Source organism: Corvus hawaiiensis, chromosome 20 (assembly GCF_020740725.1).
Source record: "Corvus hawaiiensis isolate bCorHaw1 chromosome 20, bCorHaw1.pri.cur, whole genome shotgun sequence".
Taxonomy (NCBI): domain Eukaryota; kingdom Metazoa; phylum Chordata; class Aves; order Passeriformes; family Corvidae; genus Corvus; species Corvus hawaiiensis.
The window spans coordinates 6,489,683-6,504,798 of NC_063232.1; the positions used below are offsets into that span (position 1 = coordinate 6,489,683).

The following is a 15,116-nucleotide window of genomic DNA, read 5'->3' on the forward strand; positions in this document are numbered from 1 at the left end:
GTGAAATTTCAGAATCCCTGCCAGGCACAGGATAAATAAAAAAATGAGAAAATTAGTAAAAGAGATTTGATGATCTAGAACTTGAAGAAGCATTTTGCAAGATCATTACTGCCCAAGAGTAGATTGAGATGTCTATTTTTACACTAAGTTTAGTGCATTTTTTTCTCTCACTTCCTATTCTGCTCATTTTTCCTAATCCACTTGTTGCATGCCGTACCCACAGAGAAGCCCCCTGCATTCTGCATTTGCAGGCAGCCCAGCACATCTGGATCCGAACCCTGGCAAGGTTTCCTCCAAGCTACCACAGCAGAAACAGAAACCGCCGTATTTCCAACCCGGGACCTGCAGAGCCCGTTCCTGCCTCTGCTTCCCCAGGGACTGCCGAGCTCTGGGCACATCCCCTGCTCACTGCTGGGACACACAGCAAGGAGCTTCTGTCCCCACAAAGGAGGAGGGTGGACACGTCTCAGTGGATGCAGACGTGAGAACAATTAATTTTACAAATGCAAAGTGATTTTTACAGCAATTAATACTTCACATCAAACGAGCCGGTGTGACGCAGCCGCAGCAACACCTCTCAGGCTGTTCTCACACCACACATATGCCCTGACCATGGATCTTTTTTCAACAGCAGGACGAGAGAACCTTTTTTTTTTTTGCTGGTGCTGTTTACGCATGTAAACTACTGACTTCACAAACAATTTTAAAAGAAACACTAATGTTGATTTTGCCCGAGCTATGCATCACATGAGGCAGCCCCTCACCACCCTGGGTGCAGTTTTGAGTGTCACAATGTAAGAAAGATATAAAGCTGTTAGACAGTGTCCAAAGGAGGGACACGCAGATGGTGAAGGGTCAGGAGGGGCCGTACAAGGAGTGGCTGAGGGCACTTGGTTTGTTCAGCTGGAGGAGACTGAGGGGAGACTCACTGGAGTCTGCAGCTCTGATCTCTGCCCTCTGTGACCAGGGACAGGACCGGAGGGAATGGCTGGAGCTGTGTCAGGGAAGGTCTCGGTTTTTTATCAGGAAAAGGTTCTTCCCCCAAAGGATGGTGGGGCACTGACCAGGCTCCCCAGGGAATGGGCACGGCCCCGAGGTGCCAGAGCTCCAGGAGCATTTGGACAACGCTCTCAGGCACAGGCTGCGATTACTGGGGCTGTGCTGTGCGGGGAGCTGGACTGATGATCCTTGTGGGCCCCTTCCAGCTCAGGATATCCTATGACTCTACAATCCAACCCCCACCCCACATCGCTCAGCCCAAACCCATCCTCAATCCCCAAAATACAACAGGGCCATCGATGACTGTCTGTACTTCCCAAGTACGTTTTGCTGATGAACCCCCATTCCTCCCTCATCCTGGAAGAAGGCACAGCTCTCAGTGTCAATGATCCCATCCCGGTGTTTACACCGCGGGCGCTGTCGCAGGGTTGCCCTCCCCGGTCATTATGGCCGCGGCTGCCCCCGCGCCCCTCGCCCGGTGACATCCCACTCCCGCCCGCCTTCCTTTTCGCCAGGGCACTCTGGGCTAATGTAATCATACGATTACATAATTAACCCAGCTGTCTCATTAAGAAAATCAACTGGAATTCAGGGCATAATTAGTCATACAGCAATTAGCATGCTGATGAGCAACTGATGAAAAGCTGTCTCGATATAGAGTATGCTGGGACCACCCTCGTTATTTAAGGAGAGGGGGGAAAAGCCCACCTCGGCTCATGGAAAAGGAGCTCCTGCGGGACAGGGAATGTTTAAAGTTCATGCTTAACCCTTCCTTCGGCCGTGGCTGTTGCTGCCGTGAGGGGTGAGGACCCCCGACAACACTGAGGGGCTGATGGCGGGGTTTGCCAAACGGAGTGGAAAAACGGTGTCATTGTTTAAATGTACAATTTACAGCGCGCGGGGCCAAATTACCCTCTCTCCCCATATATATTTATATAAATACATATATTTAACCCCAGGCCCGCGGAGCGCTGCTCGGCGGGAGCAGTCCCGAGGAACGGGCTCTGACAGCCCCGCCGGGAACCAACACCGGGACTCCTGGAGGTGCTGCCCGGACCCCCGGAGTGACCGCCCGGACCCCCGGGGGAACCCCGGGAGGAACCGCCCGGACCCCTGGAGGGACCGCAGGGACCCCTAAAGGGGCTGTCCAGACCCCCGAGGTGCTGTCCAGACCCCCGGAGTGGCCGCCCGGACCCCCGGAGGAACCTCCGGGACCCCCGGCCGGGCCCGGCCCGGAGCGCGGCGGGGAGAGCGGCAAAGCCCGGCCTGGATCGCAGCGCGGGCGGATCGGGCGGCGGCGGCGGTGCCGGGGCGCTCCTCCTCGCACGCTGTAAAATCACCACAACCGGGGGTCTTTCCGCGCGGTGAGACCCCCCACAGATGGGCAAGGGGCTGCACGAGAGCCCAGCAACCCGCTCTGCCCTGCCCGAGGTTTGCTCTCTGCTTATTCACAAAATGCATTCGTAGAAATTACAGAATCATACAATGGTTTGGGCTGAAAGGGATCTTAAAGCTCATCTCGTTCCATCCCGCTGCCATGGGCACGGACACCTTCCACTACCTCACGTTGCTCCAAGCCCCGTCCAGCCTGACCTGGGACACTTCCAGGGATCCAGGGACAGCCACGGCTTCTCTGGGTACCCTGTGGCAGAGCCTCCCCACCCTCACAGGGAACAATTCCTTCCTAATAACTAAATTAAACCTCCTCTCTTTTACTTCGAATCTATTCCTTTGGTATCGTAACATGGAGCTCCTGAAGAGCCTCTTCCAAAACAAAGGACTTGCCATGTAATAACCCCCCCTCCTCCTGCTTCATTTACAGGCCTGTAATACTGGAAACGATAAGAAAGCAAGTTATGAAACAGTGCCAGAACTACAGGGGCAATTAATAATTTATATCACTGGAAATGTGTTTCCTAAGGTTGGGATCTAAAAATAATTCATGGAAGGCAACGCGTCTCTTTCAACGCGACTGAATTTCTGTTGCCCAAACCCCGCTGTAAGCAAAGCTCTCGGTGATCACTCACAGAAACGCCCACACTAAACGATAAGGGAGGGCAAAAAATAATAATCCTCCTTAAACACAACTTTATTAACATGATTTAACTTTTTCAAAGAGCCAGGAGATCAGCCCTGCTGTCACAATACTTTGGTCACGAAGTAAAGGAAGTTTTTTTCCCCCTTCCTAAATGCAACACTGCTCTTTGCAGGGAGTGTTCCTGCCGGAGAATGATCCCTGGATTACAGACACGGAAAGCTCCACGAGCTTCTGATGCAGTAACTGCTTTCGTGGGAGACTGCATGTCTGAAAATAACGTGAAAACGTGTTTTAGAAAAAATAATAATTACATTGTAGCTTTTGAATATTCAAACACCTCACAGCATACTTAATTAATTCATTAATTATTCCCCAGAAATTTCAGGGGTAAATTGAAATAGCCTAGAGAGACTGAGACAAAGATTTCATGGAATAAATGATAGCTTTGCTCCCGTTCCCCTATGACTCTGGTAGCCCAGGGACAGAAGAGTTATAGCCGTAATTCCATTTGAAACAAAGCTCATCATCTCTCCAACTCCTCACTTCATAAAAACCATGAAAAGGTTCTTCCTTCAATCAAGAATTATACATATTTTCTTACTCCCCCATCCCAGAGGACTGGGATCTGTGTCTTGCTTTTAATTTTTTCCACTTTTTAACAGCATTCTCCTCACCCTCCGGCTGTCAGAGTGTTCTGTGCAGGCTATACCGGGGAATTCAAAGTGCCCACAAGAGGGTGAGGGAATCTCATTTTCCTTACCAGAAAAAAAAAAAAAAAGCTGAATCCCAAATTCTGCTGACCTCTGGAAGCAGCAAAGCCAGACTGGTGGGACCCCCCTGCGTGGGGATGGGGGAGTGGCAGCAGACCGGCGCCTTTCCTCCCCATTAATCACGGCACAAGTCCTCCAAAGCTTGCAGGGTTAAATGAAACAGCACGGGATGGTACACAGGCAATGTGACCACAATCATACAGATCCCTCCCAGAGTGTGGTCCCTACATCTTGTGGGCTATTATTTAAAAACATCCTTTATTTATCTCCCAGCTTGGGAATGGTTACTGCCAGAAAGATGCCCCAGATTGAGATCCATCACTATCCTAGTATCAAAAAAATCACATAAGGCAGAGTAAATGATCGACTCCTTCACGAACGGCACTGCAGTTCCCTCTATTTTCAAAGGAGTAATCAAAGTAAATCCTCAGCAAAGTTTTTAATATTAAACGTGGGGTGTGCATATTAGATAGGACAGTATTTGATGGCGCTATGTCAGCTGAAAAAGAACCTAATGAGTTACAAGAGAAGCCACTGCAACTGAAAAGGCTCCAATTTGATTGTTAATGTTCTAGTAATGGCCCACGACACTGGAATTTCTGCTTACACAGCGAGCTCAGTGCGAAGGACACTTACAGAAAAAACACTTGTACTCCAAGTTTCATTTCTCCCACTTTGAGATTATAAAAGAAAAAAGAGCCTTCCACTATGTTTGAAAGCATTTCTGCCACATTCATCCCTTCTTTCTCCTAAAAGCTTCTGAACAGACTTAGCACTAAACCCTCTGAAAGCTGGGGTTTATTCTAATTCCAGTTCACATTCCTGCAACTGAGAAAGTCCAATATTCCCCCTCCCCACCACGCTCTGCCTTTTGCTCCCATCACCGGCCTTGGGGCTGCTCTAGCTCCACTCCCTGCAGCAACAGCTTCCGGAGGGCTGCGGTGACACCCTGCAGGTGAACACAACCCCTTCCCGCAGGGATATCTGCTGGCATATCTCCTTCTACTGCACATTCTTCCTGCTCCTATTCACTGCATCCTTCCCCTTATCTGCACCTCTCCTCTTCCTTCCGTGCCTCCAGCCTACCAAGTAAAATAGGGCTTGACAACCACACAATAAATTTTTTAAAGTGTATGCTTTAGGGATATTTCTTCCTCTGAATATTTATTCCGGCTTTTACAAAGGAATTTAGCCAATTATTAATTCAACGAGAAAAACTAGAGAAAAAAGTATGTGATCAGACAAGCCCAACTTCAAGCCACGTATTCAGGTAACAGAACTATTTTCAGTTATTTTGACATGGGTTTCAAAACAGAAGGATAAAGTGAACGAGTTCTAAAGATGGGAACTAGCCAGGACTTTGTGCTCCATCTGAAAATAGCTGTGTAACACTAACAGTGCTGCCCTACCAGCGTGCACTCACCCAGCACACATCCCAAACTGCACGTTGTGCTGCGGCTCGGAATTCCAGCCCCACGGGGAAGGAGGCTGAAGTGATTGTGAGCTACTTGTACATTCCTCAGCACTGGACTACCAAGGCTGGAGCAGCATCCAGGATATTCTGGAAAATGAAACGGTGGCAGCTCTGCCCCTCTGAGGACTCTGCTCAAATCTCCCATCTGCAGTTGGGACCTTAAACTGTCCCTCTCACCCCCACTGGGGCACTCCTTGCAGATTTGCAGAACAGTTTGGGGAGAATCACTAAATTTCTACAGTCTGTAATTTTTTACAGTACAGACTTTGTTTCCAGAATTTCCTGTTTGTGCAACTCCTCTTTTTGCCTGTTCTAAACACGCAGGTGAAGCATCAAGGATTTTGGCTTCAGATGGGATCCACTCACCAGCTAAATCACTGCCTGCAGCCACAGGGGTTTATGGCTTTTCACTCTTTCAAGTATTAACTATGCTCAATTTTCTGCTTAATTTTATCAGATTTTCAAGTGTGTTTAGAAAGACACCTGACTGCTGTGTTTGAGGAGTGTCTGTGCCACTTCTGTGTCCGTGAGCAAGTTCATTTTGCATCCTTTCCCTCTGAGAGTACTCACTGTAATATTGTTTTGCTTTCCCTCTAAGGCTGAGAAAAGGCACGTTATGAATATTCATTTCCCTTGTACAGTCTGGGGCGGCAAAAACATAAACTTGTTCATTTTATGGGTCTGTCCTCTGTTTTATTCCAATATATTTTATTGGGAAAGGAGTGACAGTTTTGATATGTATTATTAACAAATGAGGAACTGCCTAAAATTTTTCACACTGCAATGATAGCAAACATTTCTCAAGAACGGTCTGTGCTCATCAGCCTTGATGTACCACAAACTCAGGGTTTACTATGACCTGATCTTGCTCTTTAGACAGTTTTGCCAACCAATTAACCATTATCTCAGACAAGAGCACTCTAAGTAATTAACTTTTTCAAACTCTTTTTAGTGTTCTACTTTGGGATGTGCTTAAGCACAGTCCCTCGGAGTGAACCTCTTTTCCTTCACCTCTCTTTATTTTCCCCTAAATTCACATTCATCCAGGTCTCCCTACAGGCAGAAAAGCCTGGGGGTGCCTAGGTTGAAATTTAAGCACATCATGAGTCATCTGGGTCTGTAAAAATGTGTATTATATACAGACTTTCCTACCAGGGCTGGCATTAACCTTTCTGCTTAACATTACACTTCCCCAAAAAATCCAAACACATCATAGGACGTACATAAACACAACAACTTCATACACATTTATCACCTCCAACATAAGCAGCAGATAATTTTTCTGGGGAAAAAAAAACTCCAACCAAACCCAAAATCAAACCGGTTTTTCTCTTCTATCACCTTTAACCTCAGGACATTGATCAAATACACTTTAAATGGAATTTTCTCTTAGCCCAAGCAGAAGTGAAAGTCTGGAAGGGGCCGTGAGTTGTAAATAATCAAAAGACAATGGCTGATACCTGCAAGCACTGCAAATAATTTTCATTTCTGCCTCTAGAAGTAATTCCCACACACTTATTTAGTGCTTTACTGATCATTTATTTGGAAAGTACTCTGTGTTTGTTCAGCTAAAGCATTCCTTGAAAAAAGAACGTCCTATACAGGGCAGTTGGAATGTGCAAGGCTGAACGGGGGTTGGATGTAAACTAAAATACTACATGTAGTGATAGGTGTGTGGAAAACTCCTTTGGAATGAGCCTGCTTCTCCTTCAAACCCCTTTGTGAGACACAGCCCCCATGGCTGGGTGTGCAATTTATGATGGCAAGGAGTAAGGGAAAGATAAAATTTCCACTTCAGCCATCTTTCACTGTTATTGCTTTTGATTGTTTTGACAGGGCACATTAAAAAAAAAATCTTATTTTTAGTTGCTCTGTTTGTTACACTTCCCTTCGATAGCAGGTCCTCTGAGTTAAAAACCACATCACACACATTATATAGCACCAAATCTGATCACAGCAGAGGCCCAGGAAGAGTCTCCAATAAAACCACACACACATCCCCTTTTACACCCCAAGAGACGTTTCCTGATGAGAAAATGCCCATTAAGGAGAAACAAAACCCATTTCTGGCTCAGCCCTAGAAGGTGGCACAGCCCCTCCAAACCAAGAGCAAACAGTTACCCTTCCCTCACACTCAAATGTGTATATGCTGAAAAAACTCCGTGTTTTTTTTCCTGTTCTATGGACTGAACCCAACTGGGTTTAATTGTGCCACATCCAGAGAGCAGAGTTTGTGTTTAAAGGCAGAATTGTTTCTTCTTTGCCTACACAGGAGCAATACTGAGACAAAACACTGAGCAAATCCACCGTGGCACTGGGCTGTAACTGCAGTGATTCACCCAGCAGAAAGAAAACCCTATTTAACCACTTTATCCAGACACTGACACCTGGCATTCGCTCGGTCTCCACGTTTTAACTTTTACTTGAAAATTACAGTGAAGTTTTGTTTTAAAAAAATAAAGTAGTTAACACCATTCCTTTTTGAAATAAAAATATTTAGCATTTTTAATGCTTACTATTTTTCTTTTAAAGATTTAGGAAAAAAAAAAAGAAAAAAAATAATAATTAAAAAAAAGAATATACTGTTTCTGCAAGGCAACACTGCTCCTCTGAACCCACAAGGCTCCAATTTCACTTTAAGTGCTTGCAAGATTAAGATCCTAAAAGCCAAGGGTGCTAACATAACACACTTATTTTATACAACTGAAGACAAAGGAATCCTGAACAGATGGAAGAAGGCTTCCTCAAAACACAGACCCAACCTCCCTTTACTTCAAAATAAATATATTCACATTATTTTTAAAGGTAAGTTGTGACAACCTTGTTGATTAGTGCAATTCATGTGGCAGCATTCGCTTTTCCCTAGCTCTGTACTGCATACTGAAAATAAGGCAATTAAATGAGAAAATTAATTCCATTAATTAAAAATGTTCAGTCTCAAGCAAGACAGAACGAAATTAAAAATGCTCAGTCTCAAGCAAGACAGAATGATCTGAGTGAGAATTACAGCTGTATAAATGTACATAAACCAAAATATTTTCCTTGACATGTACTTTCCTTTAGGAAGGATAAATTTTGCAGCACAAAGCAATGATAATGCTACTTTAACAGCATCATAAAGCTGGAGAGAGATATATAAAAGGTCTGTTTTATCTTTTAAAGAGAAAGCCCCTGATGTACATAGGAAAATTTACAAGTAAAATACCACCCTTCCCACAAATTCCTTACTGGTGAGCCTGACTGAAAACTCTGGTCAAGTCAGGAAAGAAAACCATTAAACTTTGCTGAATCCATAAAGCACTGTAGCTGGAGTTTCAATACAGATCATTTTATAGTAAAATTAAAATAGAAGCCCTTTTTAATTATATAAAGTGCGCACATTATTACCGAGGAGAGAAATACACGCTTTCCTCAAGAACCATAAAATTGGCTGCTGGGAATTAGACTTCAGCTGCAATTATTATATGGTCCTATAAAGGATATTGAAAGTCTGATAAAATTGCACCCTTGTCATGTAACAGCAATGCTTAATGCTAAATAACCACTCTGCAGCATTCCAGTCATAGCTTCCCCCAAGCATCAGCGCTCCCTTCTCACACCAAAAAGAAAACACAGCAGGATTGGGGAGCTAAAAGTGTACCTAAATATTTGAAATACCAAATGAACAGGTCAAAAGATATGTAAAGCCACACGGAGGCAAAGCAACGCATATGATAAATGAATACTGATGGCTGTTTATAAAGGAAAGCTCTCCATGGATACCCACCCAACCCTTCATGGATACTGCCCAGCCATGGATACTGCCCAGCGTAGCAGACTACACAGGATGAGAGGGAAATAAAAAAGAGCAACACAATGAAGCAGAGTGACAAAGACCAGTCCCATACATTCCTCATGGCTGCTTTCCTTCTCCTTGCAGCGTGTGTTGTAAACTGTGAGTATTTGTTACGCCTGCACACAGCTACAGGAGACTGGCTGAACTTCTCCTGGAGAACATGGAAATTGCTTTTACCTCAGACCTCCAGGTAAGAGCATGGGCCTAAAACCTGGAGACATCTCTCATCCCACAGGCTCCATCGCACTCCCAACTCAGCCAGGCTGAAGTTTTTGTGTGTATTAAGAATATCAGAGAAATATTTCTGTGACAGGTGACATAAGGCACACGCAGGGGACGGCGGGGCAAGAGAGAGGCTGTGGGGTGTGGGAGCAGGGCTGTAAATTTTGCTCCTGCAAATGGAAGAAAAGAGAAAATTCTTTCTCCTACAAAGAAGTCCTGACGAAGTCCCTCACCATTTCAACAGCACAGGTGGGATGTAAATCCTACCTTCTTCTCCAGGCTTTGGTCTGATCTGCTGCTCAGATCCCAGCACCTGTGATCGTGCCAGGCTTCAGAAAGAAGCCTCTGCACAAGAGCACACGAAGGATCCCACACAGCTCTTGTTTGACACCACTTCTCAGTCGTGAAAAAAGCCAGACTGTTCCAAATCAAACCTACTCAGCTCCCAAATTATGGCAGGAAACTGCACCGCGTGTTAGTACGGAGATGGAGGGGCGGCAGTGCCTCTCCCCAGCGCTCACTGCTGGGCTCCAAGGCTGCAGATGTGTTGGGAATGTTTCCATGGAGGGGTTTCTTTCCAAGCCAGAGCTGTGGGTACCCATCCCATGCCCACACTGCTCGTGCCAGGCAAACTGCCTGTGACAGTCAGGACCCTCACCGAGTTATCTGCTCCTCTCATGGCATGGGCAGGTGGGCAAAGGGAGCTGTTCTGTGTCCAGTGGAACATTACTGAGACTCTGAGCAGGAAAAAAGTGAAGGAAAACTCACAGACCACAGCTGACTAACATAAAAACAACATTTCTGAGGCACTTGTGGCCCAGGAAGAGCGTGGTGAGTCCCTGCATCCCTACAGAGGGACTGGACACTGGGCACTGCTCAACTACGAATGGGAAAGCATAAAAAATTACATGTGTTAGCTCAGACTGAGCATCTGAAAACACTGATCTTTCAACCAGTTAATCATTAAACTAAAACATTAAAAAAATTAATTTTTATTTGAAGTGTGCATTAAAAGGGCTCCTTAAAAGGTAAAAACCATTAAAGACCAGGCTTTGAGGCTATGAGGCTTTAAAAGTATTTGAAAGTATTAATTACACCTCAAAACTCCTCTTGAGGTATTTTGAATAATACATATAATGTTAATGTTTTATAAAAGTATAAAATGACACACACAAAGTCATATGCCAACAGCTCAGTCAGGCCAAGATGTGGCAGTGCAGACTTGGGCTCCTCACTCCCTCTCAGCTGTGGGTACAGTTGCAAAAAGAAAAATCTGTTCAGGCAGTTATTTATTTAGCACTGGGGAAAACAAAAAAAAAACAACTCCCAAAATGTAAAAAGAAATGAACTTAAACCAAATGCCAAACAAAGAAAGTTTGGATGCCAAACAAAAAGGAAGTTGAAAACACATACAATAAAGGCCTTTGAATAAAATTTATTATCACACTTACAGTGCACAGAACTGAAATTTGGTAATGATTTACTTTTCAGTAGGGCTTTTTCTTTTGTTTTTTTTGGAAGGCATGGAAAGTTTTCTCTATCCTTTAAAAGTACAATTTTTGCTGTTTCTTGGTGAAGCTTCGAGATGCACCTTTTTTTGTTAAAATTGTCTGTACCCTCTAACAAACAAAATAGATCACACAGTATCATCATAATAGAAATTGATTCATACAAACATTAACATGTAAATGGAATGAGAGGTCATGAAATGCGCCACAGTTAAGGTTCTCTCCATTAGAAACAATACAGGAGTGTATCAGTTCCAGAACAAAACCACTGCTTGTATTTACCTTATTAAAGGTAGGAAAAATGCCCAGTAGCATTCACACAAACATGAACCATTAGTTTCTAAGAATAAGGGAATAATTTGCTTACCTGGAACATCAATTAATCTCTTATAAACATTCAAGAAGGCTGCCTCTGCTTCTTTGCTTCTTTTGCCCAATGCGTCAATCTAAAAGTGGAGATGAGAAAAGAGGCTTTAAGACCTGTTCCAATACAACTCACACTCAGAGCTATAAATATAAATTAATAGATTTCATGTAAAACTAATAAGTACCTTAAAAGGGAACCCAAGTCTCCTGTGTACAGCTCCTCTAGAAGCAGTCTTAAAAGATTGTTCCTGCTACATTTGTACTGAATATAATTTAAAGTCCATTTTTCAGCACAGTAACAAGCATCAATATTTTCATGAACACTCCTGCCTGTTGTGATTCTTTACTTTAAATCTTTATAAAAAGCCTGGTATTTGTCAGGCAGACTCTTTCCTCAGCAACTGTTTTCCTTTACCACTTATTGAGATCTAACACAGCAAACGGAACCATGGCCGCTTCTGATGTCTCACTCTGCCTTTATTGTGGTAAATAGATTTTTCTGCTATTTCTAATAAGCCTGTGAGGGGATGAAGAGATGAACTTGTTGAGCACCCTGTGATACTTTACACTAAATAACTGTGAATCTTCTACATGCAAAGAAGTTTTCTAATACAGCTCAGGCACAGTCTGCACTCCTGAGCTCCTCTGACCAGCTTCTCCTTGTGTTCTGTAACACACAATACTCACCTAAGAATGTATTTTTGTAATTTTATTATTTTCCCCTATGTCTGTATTTTCATCTAAAACTGCATTTTACAAGGACAGGGAGCTTAACGGCTCTGAGAATAAAATACTTATTCCACAGCAACTTTTTTTAGTAAACATGTATTTTCCTATTGTACTAGAAACCAGAGAATTTACTATTATTAAATATCGACAATAAACAACCAAACTGACTCGGGGCTAGATCCAGTGAATTAATACTCCAAAGCAGAGGGACAGAAAGGGAAACAGGAAAGCCTGACACAGCTCTGTGGCAGCTTACCCAAATCAGGAAGCCAAAGGCATGGAGATTATCGTTCCCATATTTTAATAAAAGGCAAGGAAGGATCTGAAGAACTGTGGATACAAAGGCCTGATATCAATTCTTCTGTGTATTTGAAAGGCAGTGAATATTATGGAACCATTTAAAGGTGCAGACGTCACCATGGCCTAAAAAAAGGAAGGCCCTGTCTGAAAAACGTCCTTGAATTCTTTCTCTACATTATTGATTCGGTAGATAAGGCAGAAACAATGGCCAGAGTTTACTGTATCTGTATTTCAGGAAAGTATCTGATATTTTATTCTGCAGGAGGGGGATTTGCAGCACTGGAAAGCGTGTGACCAAGCCAGGGCTTTGCCAGGGCTCGGGGTGCCAGGGAGAGGAAGCGCGCAGGGAGGAGGGGAGATAAAGCAGGAGCGTTCTGCGGGGTCAGCCCTGGTGCCACTTGTGTTTACTTTGTACTGAAATGCCTCTGTGAAGAGAAGGGGAAGATTTGGGAAGGCAGAGGGGGGCGATCCTACAACGTGGATGATGAAATGATGTAGGGAGTTGGTGTCGGAGCGCAGTGCGGGACAGTGCGGGGCTGGTGGGGATCAGCCTCGTGGCTGGTAAGTGACTTGTAGGGATCATTAGGGGCAGGATTAAGGCCAGAAAACCAAAGGACAAGGACAATTGCAGAAATCACACAGAAGCACAATGCACAAGGTATAAGCCAAGAAAAGACTTGGAAGGGAGGAGGGGTCAAGGAGGGAAATAAGGACACGGGCAGCGTCCACACAGCATTTGGCAGCAGCAGCAAGGAAATCTTGGGAGATACGGCAGGAGGCTGGGAAGAGACGAGTTCTGGCAACACAATACAAGGTTGTATTTAAAGCAATAAACCAAGCTCCTATTTCACTTACATCCCCCCAGGATCTGGATTAATTTATGGAGATGGGTGGAGGTGTGGTGTAACAGAAACCCAACCTATTCGCAACTTATCAAAGAGTATTGGAAAAGTGATAAATGAGCATTAGATGTTGAAATTATGGAGGATGTGGAGAGCAGGTATGAACTCTCAAGAAGAACTGGCCATGCTGGTCTTTCAGAGTTTACCGAGAAAGACCACAGAAAGGCACTGGAATCTCCCAGGGCATCCGACGTGCCGCAGAGCAAGGGATTGATGGTCGTGAACAACCCACTTAATAATTTGAATTCAAGCACAGTCACAGATGGACTGATGCTCATTAGGGAACGAGAACAGAAGCAATTCGGAGAGAACATTTTCACACGAGGAGTACTTGAAATGAGCCTGTGGAACGAAGTGCCAAAGGCAGGGAGGCCCCGGGACGTGTAAATCCATGCTGGGGAGTGTCAGGCACTGCTCGGGGATGGGGTGAGAAGGAAGGGGCACCACCAGGGACACTTGTGCAGTTGAGCTGTTTCCTGGGTGCACAGAGACTCTCTGAAGGCCAAACCACACCATATGTTACACTTCTGGACTTCAACGTTCCCACATACAATTTTCTCTCGCTGCTGCTCGGCAGAGAGCAGCCAAATTTAAATTACTATTATTAAATACAATTAGCATTACAGCTCTGATTCTGTACTGTATTTTGAAAAATTCATTTGCCCCTTTTATGAAAAGCAAAGCATTTAAAATGCTTCCATTTCTGGGAAATAACAGGATGGATTTGTTTTCCTATTACAGTTTTTCCACATTTTAATAAAGAGCATTTGTACTTTTATTCTCTCTAAGTATTATAAAAGGTATGGTTTATTTGCTCCTTACCAATTATAGAGTGATGGAAATATAAACCAGATTTGAAACAACATCTTCCACGGAGATCAGAGACTTTCCAAAGGAAGCAGTTTGTAAATCACAGGTATTTTACACCTTTTTTTGGCCCCAAATTCAGAACCAGAATTCCAAACAATCCCACCAGGCAGAAATATGGTTTTATGTTTTAGTTGTTAAAAAAAATAAATCAACCTGTCTGGTTTAAAGTTCTACTAAAAATGAGCACTGCAAGTATTTTATATCTTAAAATAAAATTTAGAAAAAGCACTATGACAACTCTAACTGGAATAAAAAAATAATTAAGCATGCCAGCACCCAGGTGCATAAGGAAATAAGGAAATATGGGAGGAAAAAGACATCAAAAATAGCAAAATATAAATGAAGTCCAGAGAGAGAGGAAACAGAGCACTGAAATGACATGGAAACATTTGGAAGTTCACTGAAAATTTTTCAAATCAAAGTAAAATTGGTTCAGGAGCCAACAAGGCTGCGCTGCAATCAGCTCACATTAAACAGTTGAACTACATTATAAAACTCCTGCTGAACATTTTTATTTGACTCTAAAAACTTCAGGGACCCTGGAAGAAGTCAACTTATAATTACACTCGCGTTGTCTTGACACGAGCTTAGCTCCAAATCTTAATTTATCTAAACCAGGCCCCATTATGTCTTCTATGAGCAGAAAGAAACAACAGTGACCTCTGTATTCCCCACCACCCCCATAAACATATGTTCACTTTTAAGTTTTGGCATCCTATTTGTCTTGATAATACCACTGGCGCTGCAGTGAGATAACAGAACTGAGACACCAGGAATCCTCCCTGCTCAGCACAGCCTTCATCTCACTCTTCATCCCTGAAACATCGCCGGAGCTACGCGGAGGAGCCGCAGCCAGACACCGGGCTGAGACCAGTCCTCCCTGTCACCCCAAAGGCTGAATGTCTCCCCTTCCCCTCAGAATCGTTCGCCTCCAACCCGCCTGTGAAGATCTCCGTGGTCTGATCCCACTCTCCACTGCTTGTTGCCCGACATGGCTGGCTTGCTCCCCCAAAAGCGTGGACAGCCTGGCTCAGGAGCACTTTTCCCAGTCTAATACCCACTGCACCTGGCTAAAATCAAAATATCATCAATGAAATCCATGC

At 44.1% G+C, this 15,116-nt stretch overlaps 1 protein-coding gene across 8 annotated transcripts in view; it reads right to left on the reverse strand.

Moving 5' to 3' along the window:
- CUX1 (cut like homeobox 1) overlaps positions 1-15,116 on the reverse strand; it is a 270,416-nt gene that overhangs the window by 138,741 nt on the left and 116,559 nt on the right. For all 8 annotated transcript variants that reach the window (XM_048324800.1, XM_048324798.1, XM_048324799.1 and 5 more), the window contains one exon: positions 11,214-11,292. In XM_048324800.1, coding sequence (XP_048180757.1) covers positions 11,214-11,292 — 79 coding nt within the window. The remainder of the gene's footprint in view (positions 1-11,213; positions 11,293-15,116) is intronic.